Source organism: Acanthopagrus latus, chromosome 15, assembly GCF_904848185.1.
Source record: "Acanthopagrus latus isolate v.2019 chromosome 15, fAcaLat1.1, whole genome shotgun sequence".
In the NCBI taxonomy this organism is placed as follows: domain Eukaryota; kingdom Metazoa; phylum Chordata; class Actinopteri; order Spariformes; family Sparidae; genus Acanthopagrus; species Acanthopagrus latus.
The window spans coordinates 6,273,537-6,293,760 of record NC_051053.1 but is presented as its reverse complement, the minus strand read 5'-3'; the positions used below and the strand labels follow the sequence as shown (position 1 = coordinate 6,293,760).

General features: G+C 44.1%; 1 protein-coding gene across 3 annotated transcripts in view; it reads left to right on the top strand.

Annotated features, from left to right (window-relative positions):
• The first annotated feature begins 2 nt into the window (after window positions 1-2).
• The window catches only part of tet1 (tet methylcytosine dioxygenase 1), a 30,195-nt gene continuing 9,973 nt past the window's right edge, over window positions 3-20,224 (top strand). Inside the window, exons 1-2 of one of the 3 annotated variants that reach the window (XM_037123305.1) lie at window positions 3-38; window positions 1,324-3,659. In XM_037123305.1, the coding sequence (XP_036979200.1) occupies window positions 1,497-3,659 (2,163 nt within the window). In that variant the 5' untranslated portion in view covers window positions 3-38; window positions 1,324-1,496. Of the gene's footprint in view, window positions 39-64; window positions 734-1,323; window positions 3,660-15,565; window positions 15,827-20,224 lie in introns of those variants that run through there. The other 2 variants (XM_037123304.1, XM_037123306.1) reach the window with 2 other exon arrangements.

The window sequence follows — 20,224 nt, the reverse complement described above, 5'->3', positions numbered from 1 at the left end:
CTCTGACGCAAACCTTAGGAGGAGGTGGAGGAGGGGGGGTGAGTTATTAGCTTCGGAAAAGTTTCCTGTTTTTCATATTTTAGCGTCAAATGTATGACAACGTAGGCTGGAGGTATTTACTTTATATGTGTAGCTTTAAAAAAAATGTATTATTACACATTAACTCTGCGTACTCAATTAAAACCCCCTTTTTTTAAAAAAAGGCCAGTTAGCATGAACGTACAGCGTACAATAAACGATTAATCATGGCAGCACGTGTCATGGTAAGAGGTCTGTAAAGTGTTTAGCGTACTCCTGCGTCCACTTGCTAAAACAAACACCCAGTCAGTCCTGGCAGCACTGGGACGAACGACAGCTGTGACTCCACTCCAGGTTTTCCCGCCCACTCCTCCCTCCAGCGCCGACGACGAGGTTTTGGCCAGCGGAGACCGTAGGTTGCGTCTGGTGGAGGGAGAGTGAGCGGGGCTGCCCTGAATGGATTGACATAAGAGGGATTTACATTTTAACGGGTGTCGCGCTCCGCAAAGACTACACGGTGCACGCTGAAAACCAACGATTCCGCTCGATGTTCGTCCGCGGTGCCGCTCGTATCATGTCCATGTGTCATCGTCGGGAGGGGATTGAACTTGCCAGCCGTCTATATTTGCCGAGGAGGGAAACCAATACAAGGTCTCGCTGTCTCGCTGGAGCGGAGTATTATTAGCAGTTCAGACAGTGCAACTGTCTCTCTCTGGTATGTAAAGCATTTCTGCCGTAAACGCGTAAATAAAACCTCGCTGGCAGTGGAACACGCTAAATCTACACGGGGTTTTAAATGACAGCGGTCAAGTGCAAGAATAATAACAAACATCGACGTTGAAGGCGTTTTTACACGGTTATTACCCCCTCTTCCGCCAGTCAGAAAGACGAAAACAGGATCCGACCTCCGGCCAGAGCCCACTCCTCAACATGCCTGCCCTTTAAACTGTTAAAGCGGTGTTAGTCACGCAGGCAGTTACGCTATTTGTTTTTGTATAGCTCCTCTGGATTTGTGATATGTGTATCCTATATGTTCTATTGTGTATAGCTGCATTGAATTTTGTTTATTGACGTGAACCTGTCAGCACTTTCTCGTCCGACAGCAGAAATTTCAGGCGGGGCGAAAGTGAAAAGCAAACAAAGTAAAGACAAACTGTGTAGATTTCTGCTCATAGCCATTTTACTATCACGTTGTCAATAATCAAATCAGACTGAATGTTTTTGACTGAGTTACTCAGAGTAAATACGTTTAAGAGCATTGAGACTATGTGCATTTAAATTCCTTCCTGTTTACTGTCTTTATAGGTCATGCACTGCAATAACATGGTAAGGACAGCATCATAATTTACAATTCGAGAGTGAGCCAAGAAAGAGGACGATTTGAAAAAGAAACAACAAATTGTGTGCTGAGCGAAAGATAAGCATTCACCTTGCTCCCATGCTGGCTGCCAGAAATCCTCCCCTCCACACCCTCAGCCATGCCTGCTACCACCAAACCCACCAGGAGACAGACACCTGCTCAGAGAAAAAATGTCCAGAAGGTGATCAGCACCAAAAGGCGAACCTGTAACTCAAATAAACCCAGAGGAAGAGCCAATGAGAGGCCCCAGAAAACACCTGCAGAGCCCAAAAGGACTGCCGCCAGGGCCCAGACACAGTCAGGCAGAAGTCCACATGGAAGAGGCGTAAGTGGGCCTGCTGGTCAGGGCCCTGGGAGGTCCCCTGGCACAGTTAACCATGCCCTAAATGTAACAGGATCTGCGAGGCTTAGACGACCGAGCAATCCGCCTGACCACTCTTGCGAGTTAGAAGACCCCCTAGGGCGAAGGAAGTCCCTGCGGGGCGCAGGGGTGTCTGTTACTCCTTGCCAGCCTCCTAAACCTAGCAGAGGAGGGAGGAACAGCAGAGGGGGTGCACGGAAAGTAGCAGCATCGCGGCAAATAAACACAAGAAACCAGCCATCAAGCACCAGCATCAATTATTCAACCCCTGACGAGGAAAACGAGAAAGTGGACGCTTGTGATGCTCGAGAAATCCTACCAGTGTCTCTAAAAACTGAGTTTGAAGTTCCTGTGAGCATCAAAGACAAGGGTCTTGGAGTCAGCAATGCTAAAGAGGGCAGCCCTCTTAAAGCAGATTCACCACCATGTAACGACACACCGGAAGACTGTATCCAGTGCAGCTGTGACAGCTCTACAACCCAACAAGACAAAAAGAATATCAGCCCCAACAGTGAAGGTGACCTGAGGTGTGGGAGCCCTGTGTGTGACGACGCTGATGGACAGCTAGAACTCTGCAGTGACAGCGGTAAAGATAGCCTCTCTGCTCCTTCTGCGCTAACGAGTATTGGCTCTGCAGGGGTGCGGGGTGGAAGCGAGGGAACTGACAGTTCATCTGTCCTTGGAAATAAGCTTGATCATCTTGTCAGTGACGGTAACCAAGATGATGTGTGTCCTGTCCAACAAGAAGAAGGCAACATGCTAGACCTGACAGAGAACAGGACGGATGAAGGAGTGATAGTTGTCACAGAGAGGAAAGAGAAGCTAAATCATGAGAGAAGAGAGAATTTAGAGGCAGAGAAGGCATTTGAGAGACTAAATGAGACTGTGGAAGAGATGGACGAGGATGTTGCGAGGCTGGGAGAGGAGGGAGCGAGAAGAGAAAAGGAGAATGATGTTTCCATCAGTCCTGCTGACTCCCACCCCAACGCTCCAGCCCCTCAACCTCCAGACCCACCTCATTCTAACAATGGACTGACAGCACAGTCAGAATCACCTGTAAGTGTGCCACCTGTCTCCAACATAGCTACCTCAAATCCCACCAAAGCCCCCTTCACCTCAGAGTCACCTAAGCTAGAGGTTCTGAGCCAGGGTAAGACAGACATACAACCTACCATTCATGGTGCTAAACCTCCAGGGTCCTTAGCTGTCGCCGAACCTTCTCTGATGGTGCAGACTGTTCTTGTTAAAAGAAATACGCCGGTTATTGTCCGTAGTGACTCCTTCAAACCTAGGAGCTTTAGGGATTTGAGCCAGGGGGGACCATACCAACTGCTAAGCCCAGAGATCCCTTCTCCTCAGGGAGGAAGACAAGCTTGCACACCAGCAGAGACACAGACCAAAGACAGCGAATCCAATCGAGAGCCATTAGAGCGCCGCAGCCAGAGAGAGACATCAGCACCTCAGCTGAACACTGATGCGCTTACAGCTGAGTGTGACCCAAACCTCAGCCGGGGCAGTGTTATGATGGCCGTGCCAGAGCCGGACTCAGTGCCAAAGATCTCGACTCCTTCTCTGGAAAGTAGCTCCACATTCTCCTGCAGCTCAGAAAGCACTCGCTCCTCTTTGTCTTTTGACACTGAATCAGAGGCAGGGTACGGAGAGCCCAGCCCCTCTACTCTACCTGGATCCTGGGGGCCTGAGGCAGCTTGTTTTCCCTCCTGGACCACTCGTAAGTCTCAGAAGGAGAGGAAGAAGCGGAGCAGGTGTGGGATGTGCGAGCCCTGCCTGAGGAAGTTTAGCTGTGGACAGTGCAGCTGCTGCCTCAACCGCAGGACTGGCCACCAGATCTGTAAGCTGAGGAAGTGTGTAGAACTGAAGAGGAGAAGACCTTCATCTCCGCTCACTCTCTCTGCTGCACAGGTGAGGCTTAAATTACATTGCTTACATTTTAATTACACTTCATGAGAACAGTTTTTTTCTTTTTTTTTAAAATTGCAGTCAGGTCTTAAGCTCACACAAGGAGGTACATTTAGACAATGCGTTGAATGGGAATTTACTGGAGCTTCTTTTTGCTTCTTGAAGCAGCTGATCTGAAGAAACTGAAAATAGAGCTGTTATTACAGTCTGACAGCATTGCTTTTGATCTCCGAGGTTTCCCAGCCGCCCACTGGTAGCAGCAATAATCGAGAGTTGAGTGAGCCAAACAGTTTAAACAGAAGGTTTCACTTTCACATTGTGATTCACGTTTTTTGCGGTTGGTTTCAACAGATGCTGTACACTAAACTTCACAATGTCTTCCTGTTGGGGAATGCATTGAGCGATAGAAGGGGAAGTGCTGGTGTGTGTTTGTGTGTGTGTACGTTTACACAATAGAATTCAGGTTTGAATGCATATGAAAGTGTTGATGATGCCCCGTAGTTAAGAGGAAGGCGCTGTCAGATGACCAGCAGCAGCTCAGCACGTGGTTTATGTTTGTTTGTGTGTGTGTGTGTGTGTGTGTGTGTGTGTGTGTGTGTGTCTGTGTGTGCCATCCACAGTGAATAAGCTATTTTATGAGCTTCACATGGCGACTGTGTATGTGCATGGTTTCGTGAGTGGACGGGTATGGGTATGTAATTAAAGCCAGTTTGAGCCGGATGTTTATCCACAGTGGCACTGAATGGCATTGTGAATGCTCTAGTTTAGAGGGGAGAGTTTCTCAAGACAATTTTCAAGAGGCTACGGCTGATATTTGAGACATAGTGAGCTAGTGCTGGTGAACATAGTGGAGCATTTTGCAGATAAAGAGCCAGAATTATCCCTCAGGAGTTGGTAGAGACCAAATACGGAGCTAAATGAGAGTGTATATTGAGAGTGAATCCGTCTTGTAGTGAATGAACAAAAACAAAAATAAAGGACAGCTCTCCTATTAAATTCTTATTTGTTTCGGGCAACTCAGCATGTGTTTGTTTGGTAAATTCACGAATTTGCCTGAAAACACTTTGGTGCATTTGTGAACATTGAGTTAATAACATGTTTCTGCTGCCACCAAGAGGCCCAAAATAAGAAATGAGCGTTAATTAAGCTAAAAGTGCCTGTTTCCTGTGGTTTTTTTGTGATGTTTTTTTAAAGCTGTATTCATCCAAGCATTAATTTACCTCCCTTCCAACACATGCATACTTGTCAGCTTTTAATGGAGTTATTCCACTACCATCTGACAAAACTGATTAATGCAGATTCACATTGTTAAATAGTTTGCCAGGAGCTTGAGAAAGTAGCATTAAGATGGTTCCGATGAGGTGTTAGCTAAATTGCACAAAGTAGTTGTTATTATCGTGCTTGATCAATGACATATTTATGTATACATAGAAGAAGAAGGACATATTCTCAGTGATTTTGGCAGGTGGGAATAAGAGTACGTTACAGCAGCTGGCTGCTACATAAGCATGTACATAGTTCAGCGGTGTCCATGTGGCTGGGGGAGGGCACTGTGAACAACTGCGAGTGAGGGTCCATGTGGCTGTGTGGTCGAGTGAGTGCAAGTGAGCATGCAGAGCCCTGAGAGTCGTAGTCGCAGTGGCAGTAGCAGATTAGGGATGATTATATAACACCTGCAGTATTAGTGGTGACGAACTTTGTGCGCTCTTACATGGTATACTGTACACTAAATGAGGGCGAAGAGGAAGAGATGAAGCCGGGCAGAGATTTGCAAACATATTATTTGAGATACGCTGAAATGTGGGTCAGTGCGTGCATGTGGGTGTGTGTGTGTGGCTCAGTGCCAAATACACATATACAGTATTACATCCCTGTTGTGCCTTTAGATGTTTTATAGCAGTAGGGCTGCACAATATGGTAAAAAACATTATTTTTGACAGATATTATGATTTGTGGGAATGTTTCTCTGAAAAACATTAAAATCATGAGGATATATATTATGTTTTCTTAAATCTAGAGATTTGTAGATCAGGACATCTCCACAGCACCACAGCAGTCCATTATAATGCTGTTTTGGCACATAATTTTACCTTTATCAAAAAATTGCAATTTGGATATTGCACTTATCGCCTATGATAACATTTCAATTATTTGTGCAGCCCATATAGAAGTTTATGTGGTGCAGGCATACTGCTGTTAGAGGGCATTTAGGGTGAAAAGACAGAGGTGCAGGTCCATTTTCACTCGAGCCGCAGAGCCAGTTGTCATTTCCCCATTTGTCTTAACTGACATTGGCCTACATGTGTACATAGCAATAACTGTGTTTTTTGTTTGAGAACAGGTTTTTGTTTGATTCTGTGCGAGTGCAGGCATGGAGCCTGCACCAAGACCTGTAAGCTAGCACTGTCAGGACAGATATCATCACGATGAGCTGGAGGTTGAATCCCCAAATCCATCCTTAACTTAAATCTAGATGCAGAGCAAGTGGAGCAAGGCTAGCTTTTGTCTTGTTCTTGAATCTATAACTCAAGAAAACCACACTGGGAGTGTAGTATGTGGGTGTACTGGATGTGTACCTGTAGTGTGAGTAATACGCTGACATATTTGCCGGCCAGTCTTGCTAATCAAGCACACACACCCTTCCAACGAATGTTTCTATTCTAACTCAGCAGGGCCAAAGACAAGTTCATGTAGTGGCATGTGGACCTAACTAACATGATTGCAAAAATACACACAAAACACAACACAGATTGAACAGAGTAAGGGTTATCTGTATGTATCTGTAACAATGAGCTTTTAATGAACTTCCGTGTTTGTGTGTTTGTAAGAAAGAGAGTGAGAGTGGAGCTTTCCTTTTAAAAATGTCTGGTTTCACTCAGGCTTGATGGCCCCCTCGTGGCCTCGCCTTGTATTGGGCAGTGAGAACCTGGCTTGGAACACACACACACACAAACACACACACACACTTACACACACAGGAACGCATACACACCAGAACCAAAATACTAAGGTTCATAGAGTGCAAACGCTCCTGTATTTGTAGAGTGAAGTTGACTGAAACAGTCCTGACATGTTTAGAGCTGTAGGCAGCATAACTGACTCACTTTTTTATGGACTAACAATAGAGATGTCAGCACTCACAGTCTAGATAATGTTTTTACCACATCTCACATCTCAGCAAGATGGTATAATTCAATTTGATAACATATATATCCTATCAACCAGAACATGAGCAACGAGGAAGTAACCCATAGTGTAAACAGCTGTCCCTCAGTCAGTCAGTGCTGGCAGTTCAGTTGACTTCTAACAGCACTAAAACTCTTATATACTAGTAGATTTTTGGAACATTACACTGTAGCTATGGTATGATGCTTTATAGAAATTATTATTATTATTTGTAACATTCGTCAATTCTATGAAACAAGCACACCATACTTCAACTTAAATGTAAAAACCATGTGTAACTGTTTTGGCATGTTACCTTTGCTTTTGCATTTTGTCAAAGATTGAGTTACACAGTATATGGTATAATATATGTGACTTGCCGTAATGCAAAAGCCTTCACTCCCAGGTATTGTTAACTGTTATCTGTGAGTGCTGTTTTTTTCCTTCTGTCACTGTATTTAGCAAGACCATGCACCTGGTGCAACACACTTTGTGTAAGTTTGAGGTGCTCCATAATTATATAGTAAAGGAAATGTTCAGTTCAGTGCCATACAGCTGCAGGTGGACACTATACTTTTATCAAATAGTAGTCTCCATGCTTCCAGTCAGTGAGCCAGCTCAGCCCAGCTCTTCCTGCCAACTAATTTATCTCCCACACTTCTTCCACTCCTCCTTTTTCTGCTGCATTGCCAGAGGAGTCACCCAGCAGAGATAACACGTGTATCAGGAAAACACTTCCCTCAGACAGCGCTCTGGTAGGGAGGACAGGCAGCCTGCAAAGCTCTGTTTTGTAACAGATGTTTAAGGCTGTTTGTGCGTATATGAATGATTTGTACCTATATGTTTGTGTCCAAAAGGGGGATGTCCATGCATACATGTATGTTTGTGTGTTTACATGGTTATTACAAGTTGTACTCAGCCCAGTCACACACGTTCACATTTGTGCATACCACATTGACGTTTCAACAAAGCTTGTCCTATTACATTCACATTACATGTTAATGACTTAACTTTTATATATTTGGAGGTGGAGGAGATGGTGGTGGAGATACATTCAAGCCTGTGACCACTGCTGTGTTTCAACATTTATAAGTGCGAAACCACTGGATATTTTTCATGAGGGACATTTCTGTGAGACCTCATTTGTGATGACAACAAACTGATATTTTTAATGGGAAGTCAGGACATGTCCTGTTGTGTTTGTGGTGCCGAAAACCAGCATTTTTAACAAGACCCCTTCCCAATTTCATGCTGTGTGTATAACAACAAAGGGTGCATATTTTTGATGGGAAGTCATGACATTTCTTGCCATGTTTGTGGCGACAAAACCAGGTGTTTTTAACAAGACCTCTGGACATTTTCAACTGTGTTTGTGGTATTTTAAGCCAAAACATGATGTTTCCCTCCCCCCTACCAAGAGATTATGTGCCCAAACCTAACCAGAGCACAAGCACAGCATTTTCACAAAAAAAATGTAAAATGTAACCCAAAGAAACGCAAAGTTGCGACATATAATTGTGTAAGAGAAACACACACATATTAATGCTGGTGACTGGGTTGTTGTCGTTGTCAGCCATCATGCGGCAAAACAGCCCCATTGTTCTCAAATGGAATCAGCTTAATGCGAAGGGAGAGTGATTTGTCCCAACGGACACCCCTGTCAGGTCTAAACTCCTCTTCCCCCTCTTGCACAGACAGAAGTAGAGGTCTTCGGTGCTGACGGTTGCCATGGGGATCTCATTGTCTTGTGCTGACCTTTGACCTGCCACGGTTGTCTGTTGGAGTAGTCCCAGGGTAGTAATGAGGATTAGCGGAGATAACCAGCAGACGCACACTATTATGGGTTTAAGGCTTTGAACTCAGTAACCTACATCCAGGTAATTAGGTTAAACTACGTAGGTTGTCCTGCTCATACTGGGTCAGCAGCAAGCTAGAGGTGTCTGTAAGGGATGAAACCCTTAAACATGGAAAAGTTAGACACACTATATCAACCCATTCACTGAGGTAATCAGGCACTTGTTTATTGCATATATATGCTCTTTATGTATTTGATACGTAGTTGCACTATCAATATAAAGTGCGCTGTGGCTATGTGTTACACCGTGCTGTGCGACTTTTGTGTGTAATGTAAAAACCGGTCTGCATTACTACCCAGTAACAACATGTTGAAATAGACATAATGTTTTCTGTTATCTCAAACATGTTTTTAGTCCCCTCAAGTTACTGTTCTGCAGTGAAACAACTGGCCGCCAGAAGGTGATAAACGCTGCAGAAAATTGCACATGCTCCAGTAGTGTGTGCACATGATACGTAGTAAAAAATGAACAACCTCTTAGATAGTGATAGAGTTTGTTCTGCCACTTCTGTCATTGAAAAATAAATCATCTCCTTTCAAAAAGAGATTACAGGTGCCCCCACATATGCATGTGGGCATTCTGGCAATGAGCTGAAGCACAGATGCACATCCACTCTCTCTCTATTTTTCCTCTTCATTACGTAAACGTGTGGGACAGAAGGGGGCCGAGGTAACGATGAAGGTTCGTGAAATGTCAGGGATGCTGCCAACATTTTAACGGAGCCAACTCATTATGACAGAGCGGAGGGCGTTGCGCTTGAGCCTACTTTCACTCCTCGGACTTCTCTTCCTCCACAGACGCACATTTTATTACACGAGCTTGCCTGTGATTAGGGCTGCTTTATATTTTCTGTTAACCTGGTCCAAGCCAATTAAATTTAAAACAACTCTGTAGCGGTAGTTATCTGAATAGCCGCGGGGCTTGGGTAGTGGCCCAGAAAAAGGGCTCTGTGGATGAGGGGAAATGTCTGTTTTATTTGATTTGGGGCGCAGTTATTTGGTCAGAGCCCACTTTACATCGGAGCAGATGTATGGCCCAGGCTGTGCCAGGTTGAAGGTTTACATCAAACCAGAGACAGCGATTTAATGATTTACTCGCAGATCTGTTTGCTTTAATGCACTGTCAGCTATTTTGCTGTTTTGTGTCTTCACCATCAATGCACATGTTTTGTCTAAACATGGCAGATTGTTTGTGTTTTAGGATCTATAATATTTACAATTCAGCAATTCAGCGAGTTAAACTTTGATACCACTAATGCTCCACTCCTGAGCCCTCTTGGGTTCTTTGCATCTGTGAGGTTGTGCCGTGTCCTGACTGTTGTAAGGCTCTAAGTCCCTGGATAAGCTTTGAAGTCGTGCCACTTGGTTTCTCTGGGTGAAAAGAAATCCTCACTTTGCCTCCCAAAAGAAATGCCACTCAAATCCTACCAAGGGCACACAATGGCCTCCTTCTGGAGAAGCTTATTCATGCATCAACCTGACCTGCTTTATTTAGTAAATAGCTCACACATCTGGGGCTGCACGATATGGTGAACAAATCATATTGCGAATATTCCGACAGATATTAGGGTTGCGTTATGATTCACGATGATTAGTCATTTTTGCATCACGATTTTCACTTTGACTGAAAGAAAATAGATATGCCAGAACATCTCTGCATAACTACAGTACTTCATTATAATGTTGTTTTGTCACACAGTTGACCTTTATCAGACAATTACAGCTTCTGTAACTTGGATTGTACAGCCCTGATAAAACTCATCTTTTTGCTCATCGCTGTGTCAGGATGATGCATTTGTTCAGTCAAATAAAATTTCCAATTAAGAATAATGTCTCTATCGTCTGTGAATTTCACAGATATCAATAAATGGCCAGTTATATACATTTCCTAATATCCGGGCAATAATTTATTGGCCCAGTAGTATTGTGTATTCGTAATTTTTGTGCTTTTTTATTGTTTTGGCCCCCCTCTGTTCATCATTCATAATCCTCTCAGCTCTGGCCTTTGCTGTACAGTATGTGCAGTCACTTTTTAATGCTCCACTGGGATTTGCATGCATCCGTCTGCACCCATATTTGTGCGCGTGTGCGAGTGTCTGCTAACAAACATGCAGTCATATAGCAGACATGCCTGCTCAGCATGTTTAACTCGCACAAACTTAAGTAAGGCTCATTGTGAAAGGATCTGGGGCCCCCACACCACTCTGCCTGCGTAGTGTTTGTGGGTGAGTTTTGGTCGTGTGTGTGTGTGTGTGTGTGTGTGTGTGTGTGTGTGTGTGCTCTTGTTAACATAAACTAGTGGACCGGCTCACCTTTCTCTCCTGACCTTCCCAAGGTGACACACTTATTTACATATTAAGCCACAGCAGCAACAGAACTTAATACTACTGAACTGAGATAAGATGTTAGCACTTTGTTGTGGGTTGGCACAGATGTTTGTCTTATATCAGATGCAAAATCAGCGAGTACAGACACTAAAATACATGAAAAGACAGAGCAGGCACAAGGTTAAAGAGGACTTTTTGTTGATGTAACAAGGTTTTGAAGTTCATACCTCCTCTCCTGGAGGTGTCAGAGCTGGAGTGTCCCGCTATCCCCTCATCCTGACCAACCATTGTCAGCCTTTAAATTGAGTCCATGTGGGTTTAGGGTGTGGTGGTGAATGGTGCGCATTTCCTCAGAAGAGTGGGATTGTAGTGTGTTACGTAACACACTGAAAAGGAATTTTAAATGTGAATCCAATGTGTCCTTAAAATAGCCTCGCACACACTATCCATACAGGAAGTATGAAAGCTTCAGACAAGCATGCGTATTTGTGTGCACGTAGAAGAGAGTGCAGAAAGCTGCTGTGTAGATATTTATTCAAAGTCTTGAGGACGCAGATGTTCTCTTGGAAGAGTGAGTGGTGTGATATGTGAGCAGCCTCTTGGGTCTGCTGAATATGAACCATACCTCATCTCAGGTAACACCGACTTTATGGTTTCAAGGTTCTCTTCAAGGAAAAGCAGCTCTCACACTGCCTCAGTCCGGCTCCACAGGAGCCAAATGCTAATGTGGGTGTTTGCATATAGATTCTGCAGGCTTATTCTTAGTCTGTGGGTTGGTCTTACAGGCTTTGACCTGCACAGAGATGTTTTTCAGTCTGTGTGATTGTGCGGGAGGTTGTGCATGAGTGGACCTGAGTGGACAGGCCCAAGCGTTCACATGATTGATACCACTCACACACACATCTCCACTCAGGATAGTGCAACCCACTTCTTCTTTATCGGACCCTTACTGTTGAGCAGCTGAAGCAACGACAAGTGAATAGGCACTGCCCTTCATCAAAATTCTGTTGCTTTTCTATGCAAATGAAAGACAAGTTTACATTAGCGTCTACAGTAATGGCAGTAATGACAACTATTGGCAGCAGTCGCGTTTGGCACAGCTCCATCACTGGGCCGGTCTCCAGTAGGTCAGCTTCCAGATGTGTCAGAGACAGTTTTACGACTGTGCTCCAGAACGAGTCTTTACCTCACTTGCATGCTCATGTACTGCAGCTTAAGGTGATTAATGCCCAGACTACTTGTTCCTAACGAGAGCTGGGCAGCTCGTTAAAGGGAAAAAAAACATATGGGACACTTAAAGAGCTGAAAATTAAGGGTGGGGTGGAATATTGTTTGTAGTTGTGGAGCGTTTTTGGATGAAGGCACGGAGTGGCTGCAGGAGGAGGACTGTTAAGCACGGTACAAGCAATGCAGTTCATGCTTAATTTTGAACTACATTTTTTTTTTCTACGATTTAGCTGTACTGTAATGTGCATGTTTTTGTAAATTATTTTGTCATAAAGGTAGTTTAACTTGGAATTTTATAATAGCTTTTCCTACATTTTAATACTTGTCTGGATACCCAAGAATCAAAGGTTACATCAGCCAGTAAGAGTTTGTTTGGACTAAAGTTACAGCCAGAGGGGAAACTGCAAATTGACTGTTTTCTTGTCTTTCCACACCATATCAACGGTGAGTGAAGGCACAGTTTTTCTGTTTAATTTCACATAGCTGCTCACTGTTTGGTTTAATTCGGGGTTAAGTCCATACTATACATGTTTCAGTAGCACGTGTCAGTCAATAGTAAAAAGGTAGCAGATGGTAGATGTGTGTCCTCCACAAGCTTATTCTGTTATTTACGTTGGTGTAACCTGTTTAACAGTCTAACTCAAAGTATGTCAAACCTGTCGGACTACCTGTGACCTCTATTCAGGTGAGGCCTCAGCCACAACTGCCACAGGGAAACAAAACATATCTCCTTTATCATAACCAGATAAGGCACTCCTCACTTTGGTTGGCGTGAAAATAGGGAGAAAACAGTTTGTTGTGAAGATGTCCGGATGCAAGACAGATCCAAGGTATCTATTACTGTTAGCTAGGAAGTTATCCTTGAGTCACAAGCTTGAATGACTGAATAATGCATATTTCAGCAGGTGTAACTGACAGTAAAATGCTCTTACATGCACACACAGGGTTAAACATTGAAATGCAACAGTATGTCCGCATATAAATTCTAAATCTGCACACTGGGATAAAAATAGCTGAGCTTATGTTGTTTTAATGTGGACTGAGGTTTTATGTTGCTGACAGTTGCCGGAGAAATATTATTTTGCGGGTTTGAAGTTTGCTCCAGCACACCACACACGCCTCCTGTATATCACAAGTGTTTAGTCTACATCTGTGTTTGTTTTATTGTGGGTCAGGAAAATTGTGATTAATACTGTTAGGGGGGGAAATGACTTATGTTGAATATTACTTTTTTATTCTAATCACGCGGTCATGGCTGTGCAGTAAATTACCAGCAACCTGCTTAAAGGGCATTGTGTCAGAACAGCCTGTTTGGTGTTATCGGTTCAGCAAGATAAATCAAAAGGATGAGAGAAAAACAATTGCAGTCAACAGTCACCATCACAGATAAATTCTTAAAGACAAACACTGTTCGGCATCGTTCCAGGGCTCTGGTTTTGAAACTGTTTGCCTTGAGACTACATAAGCAAGAAGCCACAACATGCAGGAGTTTGACTATGATAAGTTATAAGCATCTAACTGACTAACTGACTGACTGACTGTTGAACTCTGTAGAGTGATAAAAAGAAATGGGACAGATAATGCAACTCTTAAGTGTCCATTTTCTTTAGAACAGTTAAATGTCGATATTGTATGATATTCATGCTTTGTCACAGTATTTTCTGTTGCCGCTGAAACTGATCACAAAACTGTTTCCGTTTTAAACCGCATTTGTTAATTTGCCATATTGGATATAATTCCGACCTACTAGGTGTACATGATTAAGAGTATCGTTTTTAGATTGCACATGTGTTACCATTGTCATCTTCCACCCTGACATGCTTGTGTGTTTGTTTTATTCATCCTGATGTTTGTGTTTATTGCCTGCTGGATACTACACTGATACTGATGTCTTTAGTGTTTAGTGTTAGAGCTGCATGCTCTCTGCTTCCACACTCGAACACACGGCTGAGGTTGGCTCCTTGAGTGTTACCGACAGGCACTGGCTCGAGCTGCCTTCATGTTTCCTTGTCCTGGTGTGACCTCAGTGTCTTGGCCACATGGTTGCCTTAAAAAGGGGGGAGTTCCTCACTCTCCCATAACATTTTTCTCTCTTTGTCTTGTGCCTTCTCTCTCCTTGTTTTTTTCCCTAACCACAGCTTCTCCTCAGGGTTTAGAAAGAGGCTTTGGGTGGTGGATGATAGAGAGATGAAGGGGTTTGTTGAGATAGTGGGAGAAAATGCTGTATGGATGTTGTGAACATCCTCTTTCCCGTTCCCACAATGTTTCTGGATCATGTGAGAATTAGAGGTGCTGCAGAGAATTATGCTGCCAAACGGATGCCACTGTTTTGTGGTTGGGACAGACTGCAACATTAACACAGATTATATATAACCTGTCACATGCTTTAAAACATTTGCATTCGCACACATTCTATACTCCGGTCAAATGGCTCACCCTTTGACCTGAGGTTGAAGGGCTTATTTATCTAAGGGATGCACAATATGTATCAGACTGTAGTTTATTGGCTGTTTATTGGTATCTGTGAAATTATGACTGATGAATTGAGCCAACAATAGTGACGGGATTTCAAATTGCTTTCAGTGACTACACAAGCTAAGCGTCTCTCATTCAGATACAGTCGGAAAGAAGAAGCACACTGTTGTCTCTCTAATGACGTCAAACTGCCGCGCCGGGATAGAGCCATGCCGTGTTCCACAGTCAGTTTTCATGGACTGACAATTTTTCTTTGAATCTGCTGACTTTTTGGTCTAGAGAATTTCAGAAAATGCTGAAGAATGAGCATCAAAATTTCCCAGGGCCCAGGTTGAAGTTTTCAAGTAGTTGATTTTGTCTGGCCAGCAGTCTAAAGTCCAAAGATATTCTATGTTTGCATTGATATAAAGAAGGGAAAGTAAGCATGTGATAAGATGAGATATGAGACCCAGGTAGTTAATCAGTGTATCCTCAATTTATTAGTTTTTATTGTAAATGAATGATTTATCTTTTTTAGTTGTAGAAATGTGTACATTGTCTATATTTATTGTTCTATATTAACTGATTAATTAATAATCATTTTAGCAGTAGGGCAAGGAATTCAGTGAAAATCCCTAGAAGCAGCGCTGGCGAGCAGCTTCAGGGGTTAATTTCTGAGCGGTGATGGAGTTGTTTTTCTGTGATCCCGATCCAGAATGTGTGCAGTATCCGCTCCACAGCTTGCGTCCAGTCAGTGTGTGTAGGGCTGGAGTAAAAAGCCCACATAGGGGATCCTTTGTTTAGGAGAGTCTAGGCATGGAAGATAATTTACAAGCCGCTAAGGTCCTCACGCCATTGGCTGATGAGGCTCCGTCTGCGTCTGCAAAAGGCATCCTGTGTGTGTGTGTGTGTGTCTATATGTCTGTGTGTGCGCGGCGAGTGTGTGCGCGTCTGCTGTAGCGGCACTTTGCTACAGCAGCTCGCAGTCGCCCTAGTCATGACACCCAGGAGCTCGCCCTGTGCACGGCTACTGTAGCCAGCGTTTTCTTTTGAGGCTGAAGGAAGGCAAAGCAAGATGGCCACCAATACCTTTTAGGGATATGCTGCCCAAACCTGAGGGGCTTCCTCCGAGGACAGACAAGGTAAAGGCAGCCGGAGCGTTCACTCCGGGGTCTATTGTCTCGCTGCAGATGGGTCAGCCACAGTGGAACTCATCTAGAGGTTATCCTGCGTTGTCTCTCTCTCTCTCTCTCTCTCTCTCACTGCCACTCTGGATTTAGCTGATTGGAGCGCTTTATTTGGAAGCTGCTGTTGTTATTGTTCCTACTGAATCACTCAGGACCTGGGCTTCTGTGCGTGAGTGTTTGGCTTGTCTTTTCCAGGTGGGTTTAAAGGATGTGACAACAAAGTCAGCAATAAAGAGGTCAGTTTCCACAGTAACAGATACCCCTCTTCTCTCTTCTCTGTCCCCATTGCAGGTGTGTTTTTAGCCATTGTACTGTATGAAGACCCCCTTGTCTTTCTTGCAGTCTTTCTTGGACAGCCATATTTCTGCACCTGCTGTTTTCTCACTGCTTAGCGGGGAAGTGGAGGGCTTGTAAGCCTTGGGTCGTAACTTGTAATTTGGCAGGCATTACTCGTTTGGCTGCAGCAGTAATGGTATTGTGTGGTTTGCAGAAAAAGGTCCCTCTGTTACGGATGTTGTCTAAATCTGGATAATTTTATAGATGATTAGGCTCTTGTGTACCGGGAGGCAGTTCTTCAGGTTTATTGCCACTCATTAGGCCTGCTTTGTTCATTTATTTTTCTTTGTACGTTTGTGATATTGATGTGTAGACTACGTGACATCGAGTGCATACAGGAAACTCTCTCAATGAATGAGGGAAATTCTCACGTGTTCAGAGAAACACGCATAAACCACTACTTACACTCTCAGCCAGGAAGGAAGCGCGCTGTTTCAGTGTTGTGAGGTCCTAACGGCGTACGATTTCTCCGTCTTCACACTTTCTTCTGTTGTAGTAGTTCAGCTGACATGTTTGAATTCAGGTGTGTACGTTTGTGTGGAATACGAGTGTATGTCTCTGTTGTTGAGTTATAAATAGACTCACTCCTTCAAACTTCCTTGGAGACCCATTAGAGAGAGTGCGAGGGTTGTTAGGATTCGAGCAGCGGTCACACTTTTGTTGCTAGGGTAGGTTTCTGAACGTGTGTTTATGTGAAGCGCTCACCCTCAGCGACTCTAGCGAATGCTCTGTTGACTTCTAAAGCTCTGACAGGCACGTCAGTTAACACCAAAGAAGAATAGTGTGTTTGCATTTAAACCGGTACAGTGTGGGTGACTCTTCAGGCAGCCTGAGGCAGAGACAACAACACAAAGACACAGCCCTAACACATCACAGACGCAGCTCCCTTCAGAGACCCGGTGACTAAATGAGAGCACATGACTCTGCATTTACATCCTGCATTAGGCTCTTTGTTATCACAAGGCTAAATGTAACATAATTAAAAACAGGGGGGCCGTACTTTGATGTCAACTTCGGATCGCGAACAGTCGGATGCACACACACACACACACATAGAGACACGCGTGTGTCTGGTGCAGTGCTGGAAGCCAGCCAGTGCTGCTTTGTCATTGAAAGCAGTTTATTGTGACAGACGCACTGCCTTTTCCCTCTCTCTCCCCCCGCTGCTCCCCATCTTTTTTCACCCTTCTTCTCACTCTCTCATTTGAACGTCACGGTGGCCCACTTCCACACACTGCGCGGGGCTCGCATCTCACCCTGTTTCATCGGAGGCTGCGGGATTGCCTCAGCCTGAGCTCCAGATATCTGTTGCGTCAGCAGCAGCGTGTTTCTAGTAGTAAGATACAGTCCGGACAGCCGTAATCCAGTTGACTGAGGAGCGAAGGACAAGAGATGGATCAGGGATATATATCACATTAGAGTGATAGCATCATGCTCCACCATATTAGTCAAGTCTGATGTCACCATTTTACTCATCATGCTCAACAGCTCTACAGTCAGTCACTGCAGCTCTCCTTTGCATTTGCGCTAGCAGCTTTGTAAACAAACACAAATTCCCTAGAATGCATTGAATGCCACAGATATGTACATTTGACAAAGTACCAAGCATGAGTGTTTCTTGAAACACAGCCTAACTGGATATGTTGTATACCAATCTCTATGCTTAGTTATGAATATAGTTTGAATGAACTGATCTTTTAGAAAAAAAAAAAAAACTGCGAAGAACTCCCTGACCTCACACAGCACAGTTACCAGCCTCTTTAAGGTAACCATCCATCGTCTTTAAAAAAACCCCAATGCAGGAGAGTGCTCAGTATTAATCCTCTTAAACTTCAGTTCTGCTGTCAGATCGACACCTTTTGTTTTCCGGCTTCGTCTCTTATTTTACAATGCCTTTTTCCTCGTGTATAAGGGGTCACGCCTTTGCTCAGCATCAATCACATGTGGGATGTCACAAGGCTCAATTCTCTTTTTTACTACACCAGCTTTAAAGTCAGACACACTTTCTACTTTATCCATCCTGTCTCAGAACCTTAAAAATGGACCAACCCCAGCTCTAGCTTTTGGGCCAATGACAGCAGTTAGGGTTAGGGTTATGACCTCAAAAACCTTTTTTTGGTGAGACCTAGTAAATCTGTGTTGGTCAGGAGGGAGAGCAGGACTTAGACTCCTGGGGTTAATGGTTCAATTTCTCAATAGTGTGCAGAAGTTGCAGCAGTAGGGCCACAGCTTTACATGTAGCTATGCTGCCGTCAGTGTGTGGATGAAAAACCACAAACACCCACAAACGTCTGCTGTTTGTCTTAAATGTAAACAGGTACAGTCGTTGTTCACTCTTGCATCACATGACTCTGCAGTAGAAACCAGTGTTTATTGGCTCCAGCTCTGATTGACTGGAATGGAAATACAACACGCAGATGAACACGCTCATGTCCCCTCACATTGTCAGGCAAGATGCTATGACAGGCGTTTAGGTTAGGGCCGCTGGCTTGTCTTCTCCATCTGTCTCTGTTCAAGCCATGATCGAACACTGTTCAGTCGTCAGTGGCCTGCCGGCTGTCTGATTGGTACTGTACATGTGCAACTTTGTACAGAGCTGAGGTTGAAACAAGATGCATCACTCCTTTACAACTTCCATCATCAGCTCTGGAATAAATGAAGTGTCTAGCTCATTTCAGACCTTCTAAACAAGTTTAAGGTCATCTGGACGTAGTCTGATGAGGTATATAATCTGCTCCTTTCTATAGCTCCCTGTTTTTCCAGGATGTTTGTGATGATGAACGTGAGACACAAGGAAAAAACAGTAAAGTGATGGAGTTTAATGGGTGTTTATGCCAGGTAAACAGTGATAAAGATGTGATCTCCAGCTACCCTGCAGTTGCCCTGGTTCATAAGAGGGAAAATGGGATGCCTCTTACACACACACACACACACACACACACACTCTCACAGCTCACAGTAATGCACACACATCCTCCAGCTCCTGTGAACGAGTTTAAGATGCTTTTGTCAGCTGAGTCTTGGCACATGATGTGGTGTTGTTTCTTATCTTTGTCACGCTGCAACATTTTTAATAAGTCTTTCACTGCTGAGGGCTTTAGTTGTGAAAGTGATAGGGGGTTAAATCCTAAAATAAGAAGCAGCTCGTCTTGACTTCTGTTGATCACACGCTCACACACAGTGAGGAAAAATAGACGTTTGCTCAGTTGCAGAAATATTGTGGGTATGCAAAATTACATCAGAATCGGTTTGCTCCTGTTAGTTTCACTGCAGTAGCAAAGATACCGTCCTCAAAGCTTTAACTTCTATCCCAGGTTGTTTTTTTCCTGCTGATGGAGATATAGCTCCGATTGTCTCCACTCAAGTTAGTTTATGTTATTGTGTATTCAGCGGGGCTTTCAGGGGGAGTCAATATGTCAATACTTTGGACCTTTGGATGGCTGTAGCTTTGCTGGCAGTCAGAATCCACCTTAGCTGAAGGGTCAAGCAGGATAAGACCCCCTAGTGGGTTAATCACTCACTAAACAATGCACAGGGCTTTGCATGGGAGGGCTGCTCTGTTAATAATCCCATGTGCTTGCATAAACATGCATGCATGCCCAGCAACACATCTACAAACCAAGCACAAACCCAACGTGTACATGCGTGTTGCACACATGCCCTCAGTGACCCATCGGCAGTGACGCAATCATGAACTGTGCGTGACTCTAAATGTTTACTTGTTGGCTCTCAGCTACCTGTGGGTCCGCAGCTCTCAACACACAGCAGCTCTGGCAGGAATGTACTCCTGATTGAAGCCTCAGCTGTGAGCTCGCACAGTTTAACTCTCATATTAGCTCTGTTTAGAGATCAGTTTCAGGAAGATTTATAGAAAGCAGATTCTTTGTTTTCACATGGCATAATATTTTCCACAGCGTTCGTCGTGGCTGCAGCAGATGCTCATGCCATGCTGGGAAACAATCTGTTGTACTGTGTGCCGTGACTGTTTAGAACAAGCTGAATCACTGTACACTGCCA